Source organism: Chiroxiphia lanceolata, chromosome 4, assembly GCF_009829145.1.
Source record: "Chiroxiphia lanceolata isolate bChiLan1 chromosome 4, bChiLan1.pri, whole genome shotgun sequence".
NCBI lineage: Eukaryota > Metazoa > Chordata > Aves > Passeriformes > Pipridae > Chiroxiphia > Chiroxiphia lanceolata.
The window spans coordinates 55627436-55653345 of NC_045640.1; the positions used below are offsets into that span (position 1 = coordinate 55627436).

The window sequence follows — 25910 nt, forward strand, 5'->3', positions numbered from 1 at the left end:
TAATTTTGGCAGTTTTCTATGCTAGCTCCAAAATGGAGAGTTCCATTAAACAAACTGAAATGTGCATTACAGAGACAACAAAGCATCCTAAAACCTTTTTAACAGACACCCTGTTGCGTGGAATTTTTTTAAAAAAACAAATATTGAACAACAAGAGATATCTTTGAACTTCTCTGATTAACAGACCTTACAGGCCTCCTACCAAGCAGCAATAAATATGCCTCAAGAAATCAGTCTATCACTTCATACCATTTAATAACGCCACAATTGCTTTTGTTATGCAGACTGCATAGAAGGGGGAATGCTATCCGAGAGCAAAACCATGCATTAATAGTGCCTTTCTTTCTTGTGTTAGTCAGCATAGCATCCCTGCTTTAGTTCTATTCTCTTCCACCTGTAGATTCTTCCAGTAGACAGCTGAGTCCACTTAAAGCATTGAGATAGAACAGTTTGGCATCCACTTTCTCAACTCAAGTTATTGAAATGAACTACTGTGATTCATGAACCATGGCTGAGTGGCTGACTTTTCCTTTCACTTAGGTTCAAGATTTTTATTCATGTATCTGTATCTCTTTGAAATAAAAACCTCACAAAGACACCAACACGCTGAGATTCAATGTCTCATCTTATCAGTGCCTAATACTGGCAATGAAGAATCTGACATTCACCAACCTCCATCCTAGAGCTGTCTGTTCTGATGATATCATTTGCACAAATAAGCTTTGTTGGTCGCTAGTCACTTCTCAGGGGGCTATTTTACTCCTGATTTTGTGTCTGGGCACAGTAAAGTAAGAAGGACATTTTACTATTCCGTTATTTTTTATTATTAATATTCTAACATTAGTTCTGGTCATATTTTGTTACTTAACTACTGTTTTGAGGAATTAACTTTATTTTTGGATCCCTTCTGCTCCTAGAAATCTGGAAAGCAGTATGAATAGCTTGAGAGCTTGCCTCTGAAATAGAGGTAGTTCTCTGTCATTGATGATGCTTCTTTTTTGTTTAAAAGACATACCAATTTTCCTAGTGTGATCAAATCATAGAAAATAGACCACTTGTTTTTTAAACTCTTCTTTCAGCAGTAAACTTTAGAAGTGATTCAGTGTAAAAACAAGTTAACCTATGCGTAATTTCATAGTTGATTGAGTACTAATTTACATTAATTAGACATAAAACACACATCCTTAACATGTGCTTGGGTGCAAGCAAAACCTAAAGCCCAGAAATGACTGTGTCTTCTTTTCCTTTAATAATCTTTCTTTATGCATAATCTTTAATAACTGCACACACACTTCCTCTGGCACAGGAATGGGGAATACAAAGAATATTCTAAGAGGAAAGCAAAAGTTTCCCAAAAGCTACCTTCTGTCTGATAAGGGGAAAAAAAACTGCCCTGACTCTGTACCTCTGATAATTAGTTTAATAGTGTAGGTGTGAACAAGGCAGATTAATTAGGCACCTCAGAAAATCTTTTAATCACTATGAGATCTACTTAATATCTCACCAGCAGCAACCAGTCACTCATCACCAGCACAGGGCTGTAGTTTGACATGCATTTTAACAGCTATGATAAAAAACATGTTTCCTCAGCTTGCCACCCTCAGCTAGCAATTCCCCTACAGCACGGTGCCATGACTGCAGCAAACCAAACCTGGGCCAATTAATCCAGCTGTTACTTGGTTATTTTTTACCAAAGAATTTTCCAACCAGCAGAAGCCCCGAAGCATTGGGTTAGAACAATAAAAATGCAATATGAATAAACAGGTGACACCACATCTTTTCCTAATTCCCTTAGAAACATCTACACATTAGACACACAAAATTCATTTCAGAAGCTTAATTTTATATCTGCAGGTATATGCTCTGATGGATACAATTCTGTCCATAAAACAGTGTACATTTACACTTCATGTAAATTCATTCAATACAGCCTCCCTCTTGTTCTGAAAATCTCAATAAATTCTTTTTAATGTGTCATAGTTATATTTTCAAATATTGTCCTGAAGAATGCCAAATCATTTCAGGTAACAATTCAGCACATAAGCCTTAATCACAGACTCAAGAAAAAATATTTTCCATGTTACAGGCTTGCAAAATAAGGAATACAATAGTGATGTCTAAACAATAGGGTGAAAACAGTAGCACCTGGTGAAAACTGGGTGAAAGGAGAAAAAGATACAGAAAAATAAATGTTGTGGTCTACTGCAAAAAGAGGACATAATTGTCACATCAGAAAGCAGAAAACATATTTTGTATAAAGACTTGAATTAACAAATTAGGGAAGATGTCAGTGCTGGGGATACTTTGTGATTTAACTTTAATCAGAGCCAACATGAATGGAAATTATGGGCATAAATCTTTATGAATAAAGATGCAAATATATTCCTTTTCCTTTTTTTCTTTCCCCTTTTACAGGTTGTGAGAAGGTACAGCGCTTCAAAGAAAAGGTATAGCTTTGATAAAAAGATCAAACTGCTTTAACCATGTCACATGAGTCCTTAAAGAGTAAAGACAAAAATGACAAGATTTATACTCATCTGGAGGAAAAACTCTGCTAAAATGTGACTAATGAAAATACTTACACTATTGTGCACAGTGCCACACTTACAGCAGGAAAATTTCATTACTTGCCTCTTTCAGCTGCAATGCCTGACAGGTTTTTGCCAACAATGCATATTTTACAGGCTGCTTTATTTTCTTCTGAACAATGTCCCCTACAGGAATATTCACAAAAAAAAAATAACCCCTCAATTTTGCTATTTCAGGCAATAGAAAGATTTCAAATTTTTCCTGGCAACCAGTCCTGTAAACTCTTGACCTGTTTAGTTCCCAGCTTCTCCCTTGATTTCTGTCTGATTTATAAAATTATGGAAAGCCTCTCCCATCTTTCCGGCTTATTTCACTGACCTACTTCCCTTAAATTTCAGAGCTCCTAGTCCCAAACTTCTCCTGAACTTCTTTGCTTCCCAATGCCTCATCCCTTCCTTTTCCACAGTACCTGTACTGAACTCCACCTCATACTTAATTGCAGTTTTCTTATATTCAACACTTCCTCTCTTATCATCAGCACTTCATAATTCCATCCATTTTCTAATGGGAACATAGCCTAGCCTCCAGTAAATCCTACTCTTTATTCTACTTGCTTCTCTCTGGATGAGGTTCTCAGTTTCCCTACTCTCACTTCCTCCACTCCAGTAAAGAGACACATTTCAAAAGTTGGCAAATTTAGAAAGACAAAAGTCTTCCAGGGTAACAGTCTGCCAAGTCTACAGATTTGTAAAAACAATTTCATTTAACTAAGTGTTCCCTGCCACTATTTACTCATTTTTCTTCACATAGCATGAGTTTCACAATGCTTATTTTGGGATAGTTTCTTCAAAATATATTCCAAACACATACAATCTGATCATTTCAGGTTAGAGTAACTAAGTAAAAAAAGGTTGGATTTTACTTTTATCAACCACAGGATGCCAAAAAAAGATGACAGGAGACTTCTGATTTTTGGAGCAGTCAAAATTAACCTCATTTCCTTTGATATACTCCAAAAAGTTACTCAGTGAAGAATCGTGTAGGAGTCATTTTTAGGAGACATGAATTCTGCTACTGAGTTGCCTGTTTCCCAGCATCACAGGATGGGAGTAACTTAAAACATATATATATGAATAAAAAACAATTAAGTAAGAAAAACTGAAGCCCTTCTTTTTGTCCAAGATCTCTGAACAATAGAAAAAGGTTTTGGTGAACAACCTTCCATTACGTTTCAACTGATTAAAACTCCCTATCCCATTGCAGATGTTCAAGATCCAGAAGCAGGCTGTTACTAAGCATTTAACTCCCCTCCCCAGGTTTTCTTGCAATATTGCATTTTGTGATGTGCATTGAATTGCTCCAGCTATTACTAACTACTACTTCTCAAGTACTGAAGTTTGTCTGACTGTAAATCAGCTCCAAATTGTAACAGCTATCCAAACTGTTTATGCATCTATAAATCTCAGACAATTATCCATATTAATATTCTCCGAAGTCAAGAAAGCTGCTCATAGCACAAAATCACAAAACATTTGGGATTTTTTCAAGAATTCAAATAAAAACTACACATTCCTGAAATTTAAGTACAATAATTTCAGAAAAGTTTGTATTGTTTGGGGGGTTGTGTGCAGTTTGCTCATGGAAATATCTATTCAGTGAGTTATGAAAATTTTACAACGTCAATATTAAGTTATTCACCAGGTCTGTGTTATTTCAATGAATTTTATTAGTTTTACTGAATGAATGCTATGAAGACAGAAAATTATCTCAGAGACAACAAAATATGTTTTAACATCTCATTTCTTTCCTGAATTACATACTTTTGCCTATTCCTCCATTAAAAGGTGAATTAACCTATATAAACATTCCTAATTTCCATATATCAATCAGTAATACAGCCCACAAAATGTGGTCCTGAGTCTTTAATGGGCTAGCATGCACTTGACTTAAAATCAGAGAAATCTCCTGTTCTAAATAGCAAGCTTCTGGGTCTACAGCTAGTTTTCTAGCCACGGCCACGTTCTTAACCCAGGGTTCATCTAGTATTGCCTCCAGCAACACACTGGCAAGACAAGAAGGACTGCAAATATAAATGACCTAACAAGTGACCCAACAGCATTTTGATTTCTCACCCCATTACCTTCTTTTTATCAATCAAAGGGATCAAAGGCCTAGGAGAAGCACCTGACCCTGAACTGCTATGGCCTGGGGGAAAAAATATTGTATTTATTCTGAGTTTATTCTCACATAAGCAAAAGAATACAAATAGGCAGCTTATGGGAAAGCATTCAAGATCTCTCTCTACAAGACTGCTCTTGGCCACACTGTTTGAGGGACCTACACAGCAGGAAATGATGTGCACAAGAAAGGACAGGGGCTAAATTAGTCACTCCAAGAACAAAGCCAGGGCAATTTTCAATTTTTATTTTCATAACAAATGAGTGCAAACTACCTATGAATCATCTGACCTACAGAATGATAAACCCAAGACTGCTGGATTTGTATTCATTAGTCATAAATTTCAAGTTCAGTGAATTAGCTCTCTGTTAACTGTCTCCCTTAGAAAAACCTTCTGAAGATTTCTGTTTTCCTATTGTATGCATTATTTGCATATGCTAACCCGAGAAGATATATCCCAGCTGAAAACTACTGCCCATGCTAAGGGCATCTCCCAAGATAAGAGACATGACCTTCTAGCGTATAGCAGAAATTCAATTAAAAAATAATTTACCTGTCATTTCTTAACAAGTACTTTCTTTTACCAGTACTGGAAAGAAAGATTTTTCCACTTAAATATTATTCATTGCACAAAGGCCCCTCTTTTATTTAAAAATCCAGTGCAGTAACCAAAATACAGACATCAGATCAGCCACACTAGGTCACTTAACCCTATAACCTATCTCCACCAATGATAACTTTCAGGTTGCCCTGACCTGTGCCCCTTCTGTGGAGAAGAGATCCCATTATGCAAGCACACAAGAGTACACCAGGCTGTAATACCTCTTCCAATTTTTTCAGAAACACTTGTTAGGGGCCTGGTTGTCTCCCCCCCCCCTCATGTTTCTATTCCCATCTGCCATCATAGCGTATCACAGGAACCCCTTGTCAACCACTTCCTTTCTCTGGCACACCAGCTCCATACAGTAGGATGAGGAAATATAAGAAGCTGAGTGTAAACAGGGGGACGAACCCACTTCCTGTGAGTTTAAAATTTCTACCCAACGCAGCAAGTCTGCAGGCAGAGCATGACTGGGCAGAGCACACAGGCACAACAAATTAGCTGGGAGTCTGTGGAGGTGTCAAAGGAGCTCTGTTCAGCATACCCCGGAGTTCCCTATCTTCCCATTTCAATACTGGACTCATCTCTTTCCACTATCAAAGGACTTTGAGCATCTGACATACGAGGGCGGCCACGGGGTGTAATGAAGACAGAGCCAGATTCCTCTTAGTGGTGCCCAGTGAATAGAGATGAAGGTACAAAATGAAGTTCAAGAAATCGAGTTAAAAGCTTTGGTTTTTTTCAAGCTGTAAGGCTAGACAAACACCTGGACAGGCTGCCAAGAGAGGTTCTGGAGTTCTCTACCGTCAGAGACACTCCGAACCCAGCTACATCCATCCCTGGGTAAATCCTAGCTGACCCTGGTTTAAGCAGAGCTGTTGGACCACATAATCCCCAGAGGTGCCTTCCAGCATCCGAGATTCTATTTCTCTCCTACTACTGATTAATGTGTTGTGAGAGTGGGTAGGGAGTATTCATTAGATTTGTCATAAGACTGTTTAATCCTTGATAAATTACTGACCCCTTTCACGAGTCCACAGCATGACAGGCACTGAACAGAAGGTAAAGGTCTTCACCACAAATGAGTTGTTTCTTTGGAGTTGGCACTATAGGTAGTGACATACAGATTTTAGTAGCCCACACACAAAACCAGATTGAATGTCTTTCTTCGAAAGCACTACATAACAATTCTGCTACAGTACTCGTCTGTAGTCAGAACATGCTGTGCTTGTGGAAAATAAGATAATGAATAGGAAAGAAATGTAAAAGTCAAAATAGAATAGAAAAACAACCAAGCTGCTTTTGTTTGACAAATATAGCTGTTTAAACAATATTAATCATTAGTGTGCATTTTAACACACTAACAGATACTTCTGTACAGAAAGAAATCTTTCCCTTCATGTGGGAAAAGAAATCTCTAAAAATATTGATGACTCAGAGTTTTTTTTGATTTTTTAATTTTTACAGATTTTTGAATTAATTATGTAGGGGATGAAGATTTTAATGTATCAGTATTTCTAGCAGAAGTAACTACAGCAGCACATAAACTCAGGTATCATTTCCACACTGAGGTCTCTACCAGCATAATTAACATGCATTCTTTTACTGCCTCACTGTATTATATCTCTTACCAGCATTTTCCAGTAAAAGTAACAGCAGTAGCTTAACAATTGTACACATCAAACCCTGTCCCATATCAATCCCTCAAAAATTTGTTAGCTGTTTAGTCTTCTTTTCAAGGTGGAACTGCAGAAAAACACCTTAAAGCCTGCACCAAAGATGTAAACATGGGCGAAAGTGACCTTCAAGCACAGAACTTTGGAGGGTCTCCAAGGACTCAAAGTGATGAGAGGAGGATGAAGATGATTAAAGAGGGGTCTCGCAAACTCCCCCAGACTCAACTCCGGAGGGGGTGTGCCAGAGGGTGGAACGAGGCAAAACCAGAGGTTGGACAAACAGGGATTGGATGGACATCATTATAAAATCATAGAACCTGTGTGCCCATGAACACATGCTGGTTTGTATTCCTGTAGGCCAAGGGCTCATTAAAGCTCTGCTCTTATCTTATCTCCTACCTAAATTGGCCTGGAGTCTTCTCCTGTTTTTCTCCTTAGTCTTTTAGGCAACAGTATCAACTCCAAGTGACAAGCAGCTTCAGAACAAGATTTCTCTTACATTAACTGGCAAAACTGTTTGGGGAATGTAGGAAGACTAGCACAAAAGTATATTTTTTTAGAAAAATCCATTACTTGGGTGCGCTTTACACTTAGATTTTTGAGTCTCAATAAATAGCTACAATTTTCCTAAAAATATAAAACCAGAAAAATAAACACAATGCATTACAAGGGACACATCTATCTGTAGTTTTAAAAGTTCAGTACCCTGCCTATTTGTTCAGACAATAATACTTAGAGCAAGTACTCCTATATTAGAACTTCAGAAGAAAGTATCAAAAACCCAACTCATACTGGTTTTGGATGGGACAGAGTTACGTTTCTTCATACCAGCTTGCTTGTACAGTCCTGTGTTTTGGATTTGTGACCAAAATAGCATTAACAACACAAGAAAGTATATTTTAGCTATTGCTAAGCAGTGTTTGCACACTGTCAAGGACTTTTCTGCTCCTCAAACTGCCCCAGCAGTGAAGAGGCTGGCGGTATGCAGGAATTTGGAGCGGAACACAGCTGGAATAGCTGACCTCATCTGACCAAAGGGATACAATGTTGTGCTCAGCAACTGAAGTGGGGAAAGAAGAAGAAAGTGGGAATGTTTGCAGTTATGGCACTTACCATCCCAAGTACCCATTACGTGTGACGGAGCCCTGCTTTCCTGTGGATGGCTAAACATGCACGGGAACACCCATGTCCACCACGGGAACACCCATGTCCACCCACAAGAACTAGTGAATTAATTCCTTATTCTGCATTGTTTGTGCGTACAGCTTTTGCTTTACCTATTAAACTGTCCCTATCTCAGCTTGCAAGTTTTCCCACTTTCATTCTTCCACTTCTCCTTCCCATCTTGCCAGACAAAGTAAGTCAGAGGCTGAGTGGTGACAAGTCGCCCACTGCAGTTAACCCTCAACAGAGATAAAAGGCCTCATCTTGAATATTGTGTGCAGTTTTGGCCACCTCAATATAAGAAAGACATCAAGCTGTTAGAGAGTGTGCAAAGGAGGGAAACGGAGATGGTGAAGGGCCTTCAGGGGAAGCCGTATGAGGAGAGGCTGAGGGCACCTGGTCTGTTCAGCCTGGAGAAGAGGAGACTGAGGGGAGACCTCACTGCGGTTACAACTTCCTTGTGAGGGGAAGCACAGGGGGTAGGCACTGATCTCTTCTCTGTGGTGACCAGTGACAGCGAATGGCCTGAAGTTCTGCCAAGGAAGATTTGGGTTGGATATTAGAAAAATGTTCTTCACCAGAGAGTGGCTGGGCATTGGAACAGGCTCCCCAGGGAGGTGGTCACAGCATCAAGCCTGACAGAGTTCAAGAAGCGTTTGGATGATACTTTCAGTCACACAAGGTGTGACTCTTGGGGATGGTCCTGTATAGGGCTAAGGGTTGGACTCTGTGATCCTTGTGGGTCCCTTCCAACTTGGTATATTCTGCGATTCTGTGTAATTCTGTTCTATTTTCACTGTGTAACAAACACATCCATCTATTACCATGTTTACTCTGGGATTTAAAATTGCCATTTAAAATTGCCAGTAACTCACTCTAACTTCAACCTCTATTAATGTAACTCCATTTAATCGAAATGATAACAGCAATGTTAGTTTACTCTTTTTTGGGCTATAATGATTATGTCCTTTAAAAAGTGCATAAAACATTATAGCACAACCATTAAGTCACATCTAAATTAATTTCTGTTAGTTATTTGATCTCAAGAATTAATTCAAAGTGTCTAACAACTGCAATCTGATTTTCACAAACCCTTAATTTGCTAAGAAATGTATAGTACACTACAGACATTAATTTATCCGTCTTCTAGTTGACCTAAAAATCACGGACTAAATGCTGAAATCCCAATTTGCCATTTCCACTTTTTTATGCTATTAGGATGTGAAAGGCATTTTCTCTATGCCAAACTAAGAATACAAGGCTCAAATTACTACTTACCTGCAGTCAGCAGTTTATTCCTATTTAGATAGCACTGTTCAGCCTTATGCTATCAAAGTAGTCCTGACAGTTCTCGCTTTAAGTGGCTTCCACAGTTTCTTTCCACAAAGGAGCAAAACACCAAATTCATTGCAAAAGGGGAAATTTTGTTACGTTAGTACAAAGCTAGTTATAAATGAATGCTGTCAGGTCCACTTCACATGAAGGGTGAACTACTGCCTTACAGGGTTTGCTTCAACAGTTCAATAAGAATTGATGTTCCTAAAAATTCTCCCTCGAGAAGCCCAGCATAGCAGAGAAGAATTTGAATTAAGCAAAAATCCCATAATTCAGTGACACAAAAAAAAGGAACATCTACTTCAGCTATGAAAAAGCTTTTATGAACACCACAAATACCAAAGATAATACACGCAGAGCAAGTTAACAACAGGCTGCAGTTATTCATAAAAAACATAACCTAGTTGATTCTAAGGAAGGTTCTTTCTTGGGCAAAAGACATTAAAGAAGTGTATGCATTTTATTTACCTAGTTCATATTTTCATAAGTTTCAGCGTATCTGAAAAAGGCTGTTTTGTCTGAGGTTTTTTTTCAACTGTGTTGAAGCCCTGAGCACTCAAATTCTCCTTATAACCTTTCATTCACTACCTTCCTAGAGCAGGCTGTTAAAACATTAATCATTAATCCCTATAGGTGGAGAGTGTACCCCATACGGTTTTCTCAGGCCTCTACAGGTCACATTTCCAGGCCACAAAAACAGCCACCTTCAATTCCACTTTCAAATCTACTGGTCGGTCACCCACTGAAACTCATTCAACTCAAGTATTTTCGATAGCATCTTCCACCTCATGTATTAGCCACAAATTGCATAAAAATCTCAGCTTCCAATTCTCAGTGCAGATTGTCAGAGGTATGAAGCAGAAGGTCAAGTCCATACTCAAGGAGAAAAGTGTAGAAGAAAATGTTAAAGTAACCTGAAATGAATACGAAAATCACTTCAATCCTCTCTAGACTAGCAGCCAACCTAGTCTAACTCACACTCTCAGCGCTTCATCAGACACTAGCAAAATATCATGCTATTCAGTATAGAGAAGAGGAACACAAAAAAACATTTTAGCCCTTATTCATGTGCATTCACTGAAGTCCATGGGGGCACACAATCCTGTTGTTTCTGTCATGATGTAGCAACTATATTAAAACTGGTGCTTCAAAATAAGACTACTCAGATAACATTAAAAATAAAGTCATCTATGAGAAGCAATGAACACCTTTTCATGATTGAAATTCATTGTAGATCTGGATACAATTTCATAAGGTACAATATCAAAAATAAGGATATATTTTAATACAGTGGCTTGGATAATTGCTCCATCATTGCAAGTACTTTTTCTAAAGCACACTAGAAACCTGACTATTAATTGCTAAGTCGCCCCAAATCACTCAGGTAACAAAACCAAGGTACAGTCACACACACAGAATATCCAGGACACCAACTACAATTTAGACACCAACTGCTAATTAGGTAATTATCACAGTTGTTCTGGCCAGAACACATTTTTGTTAGTGATCTATGTTTTAACTTTCTGCTCCCTCCAGAGATACACTAGGAGTCTGAAATACTTGCAGGTAATATCTCCTTTGCAAGCATCTCACTGTTTCTGTGTCGATCATTTACCTTTGTTCTATCCTCCTGAAGTTTCAGATGGCCCACTCTGTAATAAATTAGTCAATTATTAATTTTTCAAATTTAATGCTTAATTGACATATTCAACCCCTTCCATTATCAAACTGAATTCCTGCCCGTGAAATATTACCCTATATTCCAACACTGCTTTTTCCATACACTGTTCTTAATTTATGTTATAAGCATACTTACTGAGATGTTTGGTACTCAGAGCATCCTCACATAATAAGCACAGTACAAGCAGAAGGAAGAGGGGATTTTGGCTAAGCATCAGCATTGGTTGGGTAAGCAAAAAAAAGCTCAGTAAAAAAACTCAGTAACACAGTACCAGCAGGTATCTTGAAAAAATATCTTTAGAAAAGGTAAAAAATTAAAATGAAAATTGAGAAGGGAAATAAAGCAAGTTTTGTGGCAACTGCAGTTACTCTAGTTCATGATAAGCAGTGTGGGAGAAAATGTGAATGCAACTATCTGACATCCTGACAACAGGGCAATGAAGACTTGTATCACTGTTAAAGCTGAGGGAAAAAAGCTGGGATGTCCTTAGGCCTTGAAAGTCCTGGGCAACAAGCGGTTTTATCTAATATATAGGAACCACAGGAAAGATGCAAAGAAAGAAATGGTACAGTTAAAGCAACAATCCGGAAAACTAAGTTGTGCAGCTCTAATTGTGCTGACACAAGTAGGTAAGGCTGCCTTGCTCTTGGCAAAAGAAGTGGATGATGCAGCATTCAGGGCAAGCATAAAAATTTTACCTGCAAGGACGAAAAGTAGTAGCTCAATTTAAGAGACAAAAACCAGGCAACATCTAGAGAAGATTCAAGTATGAGAAACTGAAGAAAAGACTGTGCTGAACAGTGCCCGGAAAAACACAGTCCCGCAGAACAGAATGCTCACCCACTGAGACAAGAAAAAGTTGAAAGATAAAGTTTCTTTTAGTTATATAGCACACACAGATAGATAGCTGTTGGCAAAGGAGCAGTCACTAAGACATATAAGTATTTTCCTTGTAAATAATAGCAGAGAGGCAGAAAGGCAGGTTTGTGAGAGCAAAATATAAGTGGGCAGTCTCATTCTACTGCTTGCATACAGTCATGTTTCTAGACAGAGTGAAAACACATGTATGCATGCAGCACAGCGCAGCTTGTTTCTTGAAGTTGGGCAGTGTGGTCTAGGGGCTCCAACCACCCTCTGAACTTTTTTTTTATCTTGCAGTAACACACAGTTACTTCCATTTATATCATCCTTCATGACTATCTGGTTTTAATAACTGTAATTTGTTAGCATTTCAAAATCTTTATCAGCAACTTAAAAAAAAAGGGGGGGGCAATTTTTAACATTTTCTCTTTGTACTGATAAATATGATACTCAGGATAGTCATCTTTCCATATTAGCCACTACTATAAGAAGTGATGGATAATTTCGTTGTTCACACACATCTCAATTTCTGTCAATTCTAAGTACTGTAGCACATCAAGTCTTTTTTTTTCCCTGCTCTTCTGACTCTTGATCCTCTTAAAGAACTTAATTACAGTGGTTTGGTGGTCTGATCTAATTTTTTTTCCATGTGGTTATTCTAATTTTCTCCTGTATCTCAACTAGCCAGGTTTGCATTGTTTTCATTGGTCTTGCAGGGCTGCATATTTCAGACCATTTAGGTCTTCTACCATGCTGCTTTGCATTTTTCTTTCTTTTTGCCTCTCTTACCCATTGCAAAAGAAGAACCACTGAGGCAGAAACAGAGCTGTCAGACATAGCCTCTACCAACCTTCTGAGACTTAATTAACTAGTCTACATGTTATGTCTGAATATTTAAAGCTGTAACTGATGGGTTCATATTTGGAACGTTTGAATGACCAGAGTTTCTGCAGCAACATCCACCTCTCTAAATTGCATCAATATCAACAATTTTCATTTGAAAAGGGTCTATTATACAGCATAGGCTAATAACACTGAACTGTTCCAACAGGAGTCCTAAATTGTGATTGTCACCTTCTGGGTAACTGTGACACGTGAATCCAAAACCATTTTTAGGGAAATGGTTCCCTCTTGTGGCAGAAATTGGTCACTGCAAGAACGTCGGCTTTGCAAACACACAATTAGAGTAATCCAAGGAGTTGTCTCCAGCGTCTATTTCAGATCGTTATTTACATTACCAGAGTTTACATTCACAGAGTTATTTTGAAAGATTTTTTTTTTCTTTCCCTAAATCTCATTGATGAGCAGCATTGCTCTTGGCCAGATTATAAATTACTTTCAGCATCTCACAAGTGAGTTAATGGCCCACTTGGGGGAAGTGGTGACCATTTTTGCAGGTTCGATACATATTCCCAGCATTTAGGAGATCAGTCTATCCAAGCTTTTACCTAGCACCTTTGAAACAAGAACTGACAATCACACAAGAATATTCTACTACACCTGCTACTACGGTGTTAAACATTAATTGCTTGTGACAAGCTTTGAAGAGGCCTTTTTATTGTTCAAATATGTATTATTATGAACATTCAAATTCTTAAATTGTTTTATTCTTTTACTTCCAGGGAACTCTGTTTATTCTTTTGCCTTCTGGTTGATTGTGGGGAGGGAGGGGTGTGCAGGGCAGTGGTTTCAGGTTTGGTTTTGTTTGATTTACTTCTTAAAACTTTGGGTTTTACTAAAAAAGCTTTTATTTTCTTAAGATAGGAAGATGATATTCATGTACTGGGGGGAAAGCAAGAATAATTTTACCCTTCACTCATGAGTATGCTCTCTAATCTTGTTTGCTTGAGCAAAAATATGTGAATTTGTGGACGATCTTGCTAATGGAAGGGGGGGGGGGAAAGCCCCTGGATTTCATATACAAAACAAAGAAGGGACTCAGATTACCACCTAACCCCATCAACACTTTGCTTATTTCATGTTGTTACTGGGTTGTCACCTTCCCAATTCCACTATTAATACAGGGCTAAATAGAATAAAGTGCTACAGCATCAATCTAGCCCAGTATTGAAATAAACACAGAGATCTACCTAACAGCTTGGGTCTAAAAAACCAACTAAGGTTTACAGGCCTGAGCCAAGGTTAACCAGTATTTTAGGGCATGAACTACATCCGTATAATGCTATGTATGAAACAGCATCTTTGAATGTCATCATGTTCTTCCTGGTTTTGAAAAATAAAATGTTATTCACTGATATCTGGATGCAAACTTCCTGCAAAAACAGATAAATATGCAAAAGCTCAGTTCTTTTTTAGCACAAAGGTTTCTTCTACTATTTAGCAGTTCTATGTCTCTATTTCTGTGCTGTATCTCTGGGTGCAATAATCCAGGGGATTAAAAAAAAAAAAACCCACAAACATTTAAAACTCTATTTTTTTGGTAAAAATAAATTTTTGTTGAAATAAATTTTGAATTACTGTACTACTTCATTTGACAAGTTGACAACAACCTAGAAACAAGAAAGGAAGGTGTGCAAAATTTCCTACTTCCTAAAATTAATTTGCCTCTTGCCCTTTCAGGTAGCATAAAATTAATCTGATAAATCTGCACAACCTGATTCTGCTAAGAAGAGAATAATCCTGCTGGCAGTCCAATCTGCCCAGGTTACCCTTGTACTGGTAAGATTTTCTGTAAAAGACATCAAGTAACTCCATTTTAGTTGAGTGTTTTAGCAACCATTGCTTCAGGACACTGGTACCCGGTGAAATCTGTTGTGCATCAGCCACACGTTCACAGAATGTGCTTGGGTACTGATATAATTTTCTCTTGCCATCCTCAGCAGCATTTTCAAGTCCAGTCACAAAGGAACATTTAGATGATACATTCAGACATGTGGATGAGATTTATCAAGACAACAGATGGGTTTCACATCCTCTTGAGAAACCCCCAAACCTGAATTTCCTGTCACAGTTTCTGTAAGGGGATTTCACAGTAAATCAGATTCCCTCTCAGGACCTGGTTTTATTAAATGATCAATCAGGAACAGAGAAAGACAATTCTAGTCTTCCTTGGCTTCTCAGGTGGAAGAGAAGATGTTATGTTTAGTCTCAACCAAAGCAGCATAAAAGTTGCCTTAAGCACTGGTATGAGTTGTTGACTTCTGGTACTGGTCTGCAAAAATACATCAAAAGAGCACATAACTGGAGATCTAACATCAGTTTGCACCAATCCATTTCCCATCTCCATGAAACTGTAAAAATTCTCTCTTACAAAAGGCAGTTGTGGTCAAATCTGAATGTCTCGGAGATGTGTTTGGTCCTGCATCATTGTAACATAAGAGCTACTACATAAACCTGAAAAGGAAAAGCTTTTTTATACGTCTGGTCAGCAAATACAGGTAGGGGTAAGAAACTTGCACCTTTTTGCTTTCCACGAAAAGCTGTGTTTGGATACAAGTACAAACTGAATCCTCCTTTTTTTCAGTCAACATAGTTAATAAAATATTTCAAACTAATAATGACCATAAAGCTTGTTTTAATGATTCCCATAAGCTAAAGAGTGAATTCCATCGCTGTAGTGTTCAATCTCACCATCTTTGTTATTTCTTTCACTGGAGAGCACATATAAATTACACTCACCTTAAAATATTTATTCTCATTCGCTATAGGAAAGCACTTGTCAGTCCATTCCTTCTACTACTGTTTCAAAAAGAGGTTTCAGAAGTACTCTCCTGCAGTTATCTGATCTGCCTTAGCTTTTCCAGTCCTCTGGACTTTCCACGGGTTCTCGTGAAGAATCCTTTCTCCTCTTTACCTTGTGCTCACTGAAAGCACTCAAACTTCTCACCAGTTTCAAAAGGGACCACTCAGACCTCTCCTTACAGACAACTTCCTCTCTATCCAATTTCTGATCTGTCTGATCTCACCCATACCAGACAAGCACATGAAATAACTACCACAATAACAATAAAATGTTGCTAACAGAGTATCCCACTGCATTTAACCTCAGAACTAGTTGTACGGAATTTTGCTGCAGTTCCCTCTCCCAGTTTTTCTCCCAGGCAAATCAGCAATGTGTGACAAGAAGAAACTCTTCACAGAAAGTATGAAAACCTTTTCACAATGCCATATCCTGCAAAAAAATACTTTTAATAGCTGTAGCTGAGCGTAGATTACATTTTGGAAGCCTGAGACAGCTCCCCCTGTCTTTATTACTGATAGTTACTTGCAAAGGCACTGCTGCTCACTGTACTTAGTTACACCACTCACAGAAAAACACAAACATATGTATATTGGAATAAAACTCACCATGCTGTTCATTTTTGAAGAGGACGAGCTTGCCCTCTGCTTCCGTAGGCTGTTCAGCTCCTCCGCATTTCCATCCTTTGGTTTTATGATCAGCCGACTGCCTCCAGCAGTACCTTCCGAAGAGGATCTCAACCGCTTCTCAACAAATCTGCCTTCCCGGCATGGACTGAAGCTATTGGCAAGATCAACTACAAACAGAGAAGCAATCAGCAATCATTACAGGGACTTACTCTCTAAAAATATTTTCTTAATCAGAACACTTCTTTGCTTGAAATGCTTACATCGAAAGGGAATCCCCTAAGAGATGTTCTGTAGAAAGCAGACTGGGTTTACCTAGATAAAAGTGTCACCTCGGCCACCAGTTCATTGTTCAGCCCTCAACGAATTGCACACTCAGCACACTACAGCCCAGTGCATGGCTCCTCATAGAATCCAGGAGGGTCTTTGCTCTATCCTTTTCTTTCTCCCCTTGTTATAGGACACTTTCAAACTCCTGTCCAATAAAATCCATCAGAGAAACTATCACTGGTTCACTGGTGCCAAAACTCACCCTGCCTTACCCTCCATCCCAAGGCAAGTCCACATTTTGTAGGGCCAGGTCACAACTTTGTTATCCCCACATTGGACAGGGATGCACATCGGCTGCCATTTCTACTCAGCCTTCCCAGCTCAACTCTGCCCCTGCACCCTCCAAACTGAGCCTGCAGTCAGTGGGCTGAATCCCAGTCCCCAACTCCAGTTAAACAATAACAAAATAAGAAAGGAGGAGAAAAAAATACATTTTGAAGTGTTAGAGCAAATGTAGAGATGGGGAAAGATAAAAAGCATGATAGCATAATAAATGTCACAGAGAAAATCTTATCTTCTTTTGCATTTTGCAAGAGAAGAGACATTTTCTCCAAGGGTTCTCAAAAAAATCCAGATCACATAAAAATATACAAAGGTATACTAAGAAATACATGGCACTTCAAACCTGCTCATACATTAATGTCATGTTCACAATGCTATCTATAATGATATCAGCTGAGACCAGATACAGAAAAGAAAATACCTATTAACAAAGAAAAAGCAGAGAAATATTTTGTATTCACATCTGGGTTTAAATACTGTTTTAGAAAACCAAATGTTTAAACCAGTCTGTTGCAACAGATATAACTACTTATCTTATTGAATGCCATGTAAGCTTTTCCTGTATTTGCTTCATTTCATATGGTAGGATTTTATATCTTTTTTTCAATGGTCCTTTTGTATGCTTGACCAGATTCTAATTTGAAATACATTCTTCACCACACACAAAAAAAATTGTATTTTGAACAGCTCTATAAAACCATAACAATTAATCATTAACTTTTATATAGCGCAGTATTAGCTCTAGTGTTTCTGTGAACACGAATCCAATTTACAAAAATCCCTCTATCACAATCTCAACTCCAGTTAGCTGCGTTCCAGAAATACAGATTAAGTATACAATTGCCAGCGCATGAGCCTGAAACACACTGGGCATTTCTAAACATCCCTCCAAGCTGCTCACTTGCTCTTCTGCAGTACACTCTAGTAAGGCAGAACCAAAAATATGAGCTCATTCACAGATGAGACAATGTGGCAAGGAAGACAAACGGGGTGCCCAGGACTGGTAATATACATAAATAGAAATGTTTTTTCTCCAGAGTGCCTAAGGTTCTGAGGGAAAGAGTTGCCTTCTGGTGAAAGCTAATTTAGTGGATTAATTTGTCTTTATGTTGCCATTTATGTACAAGATATCCAACCAAGCCTTGCAGTGACTAATAATTCAAAAAGCAAAATTGTTTTTGATTGCTTATAATCTTATATGCCTAGATAAACATCCAAGCAAAAAGATGGGTGTGAATACATATGAGTTTACTTAAAGTCATTCATCTTCTAATACAAACACTATATACGTCGCCTTGTTATCTCTTAAAAATTTTGTCCCACCAGATACAGCCTTGGGATTATTCAAGAAAGCACCAGTCATTAAGTTTGTTTAAGAACATCAACTGTCAGAGATAAATGTTTTCTGCAGGTGTCCTTCACTCAGGGGCCTTATGCCTTACTTATCAGCATTTCTATTGACTTGGATTTCTAGGCACAGGCTTTCCACTTAATCTTGTTAGTATTTCCAAATTCCTTTTCATAAATTAAAGACACGATGTGAAATCTAGACGGTAATTAACTCTCTCAGTTTCATAGATTACACAATGACAATTTGGACGCTTACTTGAGATGGAAGCAGAAATAGGATCTCTCATACTCTGCTACAGAAATATCCACTCTAAGCTACTCCGTAACATAGTTGAACAGGGAAAGAAAGACTAGTAATTTCAAAACCTAGATCAATATAAGGTAAACCATGTCATTTTTCATAACCAGACTACAAGAAGGTTTATTTCTCTGGTGATGTTTCCATCCCAAGTTTCATAATTTGTACAAAGTCCAAAATAGGAATGCCTCAAAAAAATCCCAGCTTCAGCCTTTAACAAGAGTCAAGAATCAATATTCTCTTTCTTAATTCGTTTTCTACCACAAGAAAGCATAGCCATGAACAGCAGTGATGGGTGTTCGCTAACTGTACAACATCAATTCAAAAAATCATAGACTTTTTGTTTAATTCCTACAATTTTGGGAGGCGGACACAATTCGTAACTTTTTTAATTCCTAGCTAGCTCTTGTAAATGTACAAAAACACTTCATGACCGAACAATCCCAACAGAAAAACTGAGACCAAAAAAACCCCCACCAAACTCAAAAATAAGAAGACTGCAAGACATACCTTTAGGATTGTTCATTTCATAACCCTGCTGTGTTTTAAAGGACTGAGGTTCAGAACATGGAACGTTCTTAGACTCCGTTACAGAAATTGGGTCTCTCATGTGCTTGGACGGCGTTCTTTCATCTCTGTCCCCAGTCAACCCTCGTGCCTTTGGAGAGAGTATCACTGGTTCTTCACTATGCTGTAACACAAAGGTTTCTAAATGTGCATTGTCCACATGAATTTTTTCTATGTGCCTGGCATCATTAATATGCAGTCCATTGGCTTGTAACAGTACTTTTGCTTGATTAGCAGCTGAGGTTTTGAATAAGGTATTAGATCCGACAGTACACGAGCTCGCGTGACTCGCAGGAGATACACCAGCAGAATGGACAGTACTTTCCACAAAATCCATTTCCCTTGCAGGAGCAGCATCAGGATTAAAGAAGACATGAGAGGTAGAGACATCATGGCCAAAATCCTCTGCGAGCAGTGCACCAGGCCCACTGCTGGGCAGACCATCAACCTCTGAAACAGAATCCTCCGTCAGGGCAACAAAGTCAGAGGGGGTCTGGGCAGCTGTGAGGTCAGCTGAGAGCAGAGGGGACTGCAAAGAGCTTCCCATGCACTCTGTTGTCTCGGCTGAGCATGGAGGAGAGGACTTGGCAATCACAGGTTCGCTTTCCACATAGGATTTAACTTCCAGCAAGCACCTGGACTGCTGCACAGAGGAAACTGACTGACTCTCTGGAACTGGTTTGGAAAATCTGTAGTGTGATGAAAAAGATTTAGTGAGAAGTTTTCGTGTGGACTGTTTGACAGAATATCGGCTCTGCTCCTCCGCAAAGCCCGAATCATCACCCTCATTCTTCCCAGAGCTTATGCAATTTATGAAGACATTTTTATTAGCTGAGGGTTCCTTTCCCTTTTCAAAATCATCTGTTAAAGACCTTGTTATCTTCTTGCTACGTGAGCTGCCAAAGCCAACTGAATGTCTTCCTCTGCTTTTTATGTGCTCCTCTAAGCTGAGTTTTTGAAAAGTGCTGAGAGAGGACTGGGCACCATTTGAGATGTTAACATTTTGATTAGCTGAGTCCTGCTTCTGCTCACTCCCTTTCTTGTTATGGAAGCTAATGGAAGGAGTGCGGAAAATACTCCGGCGCTTTCCTGTGCTCCCTGAGCTGGAGTTTGTGCTGGATGGAGAGGAAGTGTGGGCACCGATGGCATTAGCAGAAGAAGGAGAGGAAGGAAGGGAGTCGTGTCTCCGGCTAACACTTCTCCTGAATATTGGCAACCGAGATACTAGAGTCGATCGTCTGGATCCTGAGTCCCCCATCAGGGCACAAAGTGTCCGTGGTTCCTCACGGTCAATAAACTAACCTGGAATTAGAGAAAAAAAAGGGGGGGGGGGGGGGGAGAGAGAAATAATTGAGCCTCAAAGCCCACTTGAACAAACTCTTAAGTCAGCCTAAATAAATGAGATGTCAACATCAATTTTCTGTATAGCTGCAAGTTATTGTATATGCATTACTGAAGACTTCTAGAATTTCAAAGTGATGTTCAATAAGCAGCCCTGAAAACCCAGCAACTGAGGGAAGATGTGGCTCAAAACATTCCACAGATGAAAGATACAGTTTTATATATGGTATTGTACAACACAGATCACAGTGGGTAACAGCATAAAATCTAAACACCAGAAGTTATACAAGCATATCACTCAAAATGTCCTTGGTTTTGTAAGTTTTTAGAACAAGTTGTCTTCTAAACTGTAAGATTTCTTAGAAAATATTTGATTTTTCAGCATCTGAGTAGAACAAATCATTATTTTGTGTTTCTATATACTCAGATTTTTGCATGAAAGAAGAGGATTTAAATTTTCCAATCTTCATTGAACTTTCAGTTGGATTTTTAATTGCCTCATGTGCTCCTGCTAAAGGCTGCATGTATCACTTTGCAGCAGAGAAAATGACAGCATTGCAGTCCAGTCAAAATATGTACCACCAAAAATTCTTCCTAAGAAATTAAGTTCTGGGAATTTATTGTCAAAACACAGGATCATGTTTCTATATTTAAACTTTCATGTTTCCTTTGAACACTCCTCTAAAATCCTCCCACAGCGTATTTGCTTATAATTGGCTAATTTTTCAGGGTTTTTTTGAAATTAGTGAAAAGTGTGTCATACACAGGCACTGGGTATTTTTATAAATATTTAAGCAATAAAAACTTATTTTGATCAGCACCACAGATGTACTAGAAGAACATTAATCATTATGAAATATATACCAGTTCTATCTCCTTTTTGTTCTCATTATAATAAATCATCACTGCGAAAGACAGCACCACAGAGGGAGCAATAAAAACATGTACTATATAATCAAAAGAACAACAGAGGCTGTAGGTATAATGCCCAAGCATAACTTCATGAGCTGCTGGTATTCAGCATACAGAAATAAAATCCAAGTCATTTACCTAAACAATGTTTGTCTGTCAAGTGCAAAAACAAAGTAATTCATGTGATGAGAAATTTGTGTTATGTGGTCACAACAAGGATCTTAACTATACAGATATAAATTTATGTAGTGTATATATACACACACACATATATATAAAATGGGAACAGAATATTTAAACAGTAATAAAACTACATATCTAACTGTGAAAGACAGGGTAAAGAGTAAGTTCAGAGACTGTTTCTGACTAAATATCAGACTGTACGTAGTGTTGTTAACATTTTTTTTTAAAATGCTAGTATGGCTGAACATACAATGCCAAGCAGCCACACTATTCACAAGCATCAGGAATCAATAAGTAATTTTGTACTTTAAGATGAGAGAAACAGCTTGGGAATAGTCACTAATTGCTAGAAGTCATTGGTGATCTCTGATGACAAGCTAAAACCCAACCTAGACAATACCCAGGTTCTGTGATTGAAACTCCAATTCGAATTCAGTCTGACCGGGGCAAAACTGACAATACAGAACCCCACAGAGTTATCAGAACAACTTTACATCCACCAAATGAACTAATGCACAGAAGCTGTTCCATTTCCCTGACAAGTAAGAAAGTCTGAATTTACACCACTGTGTAAGAGCAGCTGCAGAGGTGACAGCGCAGAGAAGCCGGGGCCCTGTGAACTCACACAGGGGCTGGTGTTACACCAGCTTGTTCACCTGTCCACAATTCAGCCTACTGAAAAGGGGCTTTTGAAAGCAACCTTCACGCAACCTTCTCCACCCTTCCCCCTACAAACTTCTCTTACTTCTTTAACCACTTTAGGACCTAATTGTTTTGGGTTTTCTTTGCTTTTCTGGACATCTACTTGCAGGCATACTGATATGTATCGATAAGCACACATACACAAGAGATTGTGAGGGTTCTCCCTTCTACTGTAAGCACAGATCATAACTGTCAAAAAAAAAAAAAGATTTCAGAATGCAGTTTTACAACAGCAGCAGATGAGCAAATTATTTTTAAAATACGTTAGATCACTACAGACATTTTATGGTCAGACAAAACATCTGCTGCCATCATTCTCTCTCTTGCCCACACCTTAATTGTCAGTTCACTGAAGAACAAGTCATCCTGGCTTATAATTATGAAATTCTCCAAATTGAGAGCAGAGGGAAGCAAAAAACTGCGCAAAAAAAGCACATACTGTAGCTTGCACTGGAAATACAAAGGTTGTGTCTAAATAATAGAGATTATTTCTAATTATTGACCGGTGAATAAACGCAACCTTAGCTTTCCAGGTGGTAACAAATACACTGCCTCAAACTGCAGATAACAAAATGGCATTTATTCAGTCATTATTCCTTTCTTGTCTCTTGAAGGAAGAGCACAAATAAACTGTTAGAAATTTTCACCCATAAAATATGAACTAAGTATAAGATACTGTTTCTTCTATCTTCTTCAGTAGCTATCAGAGGACATTTCTTAAAACATATACATCCATGTATATATGCATATAGGACTGTTTATGTGCATATATATAGTTTGAATATTTTGAATGTTGTGAATATATTAGTAATATTTTTAATATTATTCTCATATACCATTTATTTTATATACACAAACACACATTTTGCAGCATTAAACTGCCAAAGTTGAGCACTGAGTTAAAGTCACAACTCTTCTACTTGCAACACAGGGAAAAATAACCTGAATTTCAAGATACTAGTACCCCAACACACTAATGAAATCTGATCTTTTATCAATTTCTTTTGCTTATTGCAGAGGAGTTATAAACATATATGTCTTATTTTGCTTATATGAGCAAAATAGGAAGTGTTTCCTTTCAGTCTCCACATTTAACATAATTATTTGTGCTTACAACTTTATGGCAGTAACTCTTGCAGAGTGAACTTCACTCCAACTACATCTTCTCTACAAAATCATTAATGTTCTCTATCTAACATCCTTGTCCCTACTGCATTATTCTTAAAATCTGAAACAAAGGAAAAAGAAAACAGCAGAGAAAGTCACCTCTGTAATGGTATTATGTCATTCCAGACACCTCTTTCAAATTTAAACTGGACAACAATTCTGATCCTACACAGTCAATCGAGGAACTAATACAAAACTCTGTGTAACATAAATTATTGTGCCTTTAGAATACTAACAAGAAGTCAAGTAAACACGAAGGATCGAGGACAAGTGACAGTCTAGGAAGGTTTCTGTCCTACGCAGGGCCAGGAGTTGGACTCAGTGATCTTGATCTGATGGGTCCCTTCCAATTTAGTATATTCTATGATTCTAAGACTGTCAATTAGATCAGGCTCCTCGTTTAGGACAAAATATATTTTGCATCATTATCACATAATGAGAACACTCAAGAAAATAGTCCCAGTATTCTGTATGGAGGTTTGAATCTTGGTCAAATACAGAATCATTACTTTGTAATACTTCCTAATTCTAAAATACAGCTATTGCCTGAAACTGTTTACTCAGTGCTGAGGGAGACAGACATTCAAATTTTGCATTTTATGGAATGGATTTTTGATGCACATTTTTGCAGCTGGTATTACACAAGATAGAGTTCAATATAATGAAGGAAAATGAGTAAACTACTTTGAAAACAACTGCGGCCAGAGTAGTAGTGGGTTATTTTAGAATCTGCACTTCCCCAAGAGCTTGGCTACAGCTCAGTTGCTGAGCTCCTGTGCTCAAAAACAATGTAAATGATTAAGTGTGAACAAAATATTTTCCCTTTTAGTGGTAATTTTAAAAGTTAAGCAAATAGAAATAGTTTTCTTTCATGTTGGTCTTCGCAAAAATGCTGGAAAATGCAAATTAATCTCAAAAATACCTTACAGTTATGTATTTAATTGCCAGAGAAAACCAGGAGGTCAAGTTTTTTTATACTTGGGGTTTATTCTTTCCCCACAGAAGATCTCTGGAGGAGCCATCCAGCTATACAATATTAGGTCTTTATCTTGCCTACAGAAGTTGTGTGATTATGGAAAACACGAATGTACAGGGTAAAAATTACACAGGTAGCTCTGCATTATGCATATTGCTGTATCTTGTCAAAAGAAACAAATTGTTCAACATTCAGACAGTGAATGTAACTGCAGAGAAAATCCACAAGATTTAAAATAAGTAAAATTATCAAAATATTACACCAACATCTCCAGAGAAAGTTACTCCTCCAATCTACTAGCTGAAGAATAAAACTCAGTACTTTTTATTTCAGCTTCTGCCAAGCAGTTACTCTCACAAGTGTGCCAGAGTGCAGTGCATTCCATATATACCTACTCCTCGTGCTGGTGTTTTTGAACCCCAGTAGATGGAGCCATGGATCTACTTTTTCAATGACTGCGAGTACGAAAAAGCAACACTCAGTGCCTTTTACATTTCTCATTGCCTTTGAGGCAAAATTTAGGAATTGGAACTATATGTGAATTTTACCATTATCATAATTACAAGTACATAACAAGAGATAATATATGCTTATTCAACACTGCAATGTGTGAGTGCAAACACTCCCTTTATGAATAAACCAACCTGTATTTTTCAACACTCTATTTAAACAACGCTCTCCTAAAGATATTCTCCTTTAAGATGCACCTCCTAGAAATATCAAACAGTATCTTTCACACAAAGAACAAAACTGAATTAGCTATCAGAGTTTAAACTGGGAGATGACATGTCATAGCTGAAGGGCCCCAACCTTTAATCACAGCAGAATATCAATATGCATCTGTTCCCTACCTCTGCTCTCCACAGTTGTTACAATTTTTAGACAGCACTCATAGTTTAAGGATGATGACACATTTTCTTTTATTGCTTTGAATCAGGAACTGTATAATAAAGCAACAGACACAAGACTAACATGTAAATCTGCAAATATACTCCATTCCTCAAGTGAGCACTACCGTACAAGCAGGAGGCAAGGACCATGTCACACACACAGTCTCTGTAGACTAGCTGGCTCCAGTCTCACACAGAAATTAAATTTACCCCAGGATGCTACAAATACCCACAAAACCACTTCAAAATAAATATTTTTAACTGGTAAGTCAATAGAAGTCCTAATGCAGCTGATGCACTCATAAAGAATCGTCCTTTAGCCCAACAGTGAATATCGTAGCCTGTGACTGCCACCCGAATCATTAAGCAGTATACTACTACCTTGAATACAGTTCTGATTTTATCCCAGTATTATTTGTCTCTCTAGCATGTTTGTGACTGGGTTTTATTTGCACAGCTCCTAGAGGACACTATGTGTGCACAATCCTGTACATGAGGAGAACATAAGAATCTAAAAAAGCCATTAAAATACCAGTTTACATTTAAAACAAAAGCAAACAA

At 38.1% G+C, this 25910-nt stretch overlaps 1 protein-coding gene across 1 annotated transcript in view; it reads right to left on the reverse strand.

Annotated features, from left to right (window-relative positions):
• Positions 1-25910, reverse strand: part of CCSER1 (coiled-coil serine rich protein 1) — a 641015-nt gene that overhangs the window by 549620 nt on the left and 65485 nt on the right. The window contains exons 2-3 of the mRNA XM_032686628.1: positions 19122-20480; positions 16334-16521 (exon numbers count right to left, since the gene is read on the reverse strand). Coding sequence (XP_032542519.1) covers positions 16334-16521; positions 19122-20436 — 1503 coding nt within the window. The 5' untranslated portion in view covers positions 20437-20480. The remainder of the gene's footprint in view (positions 1-16333; positions 16522-19121; positions 20481-25910) is intronic.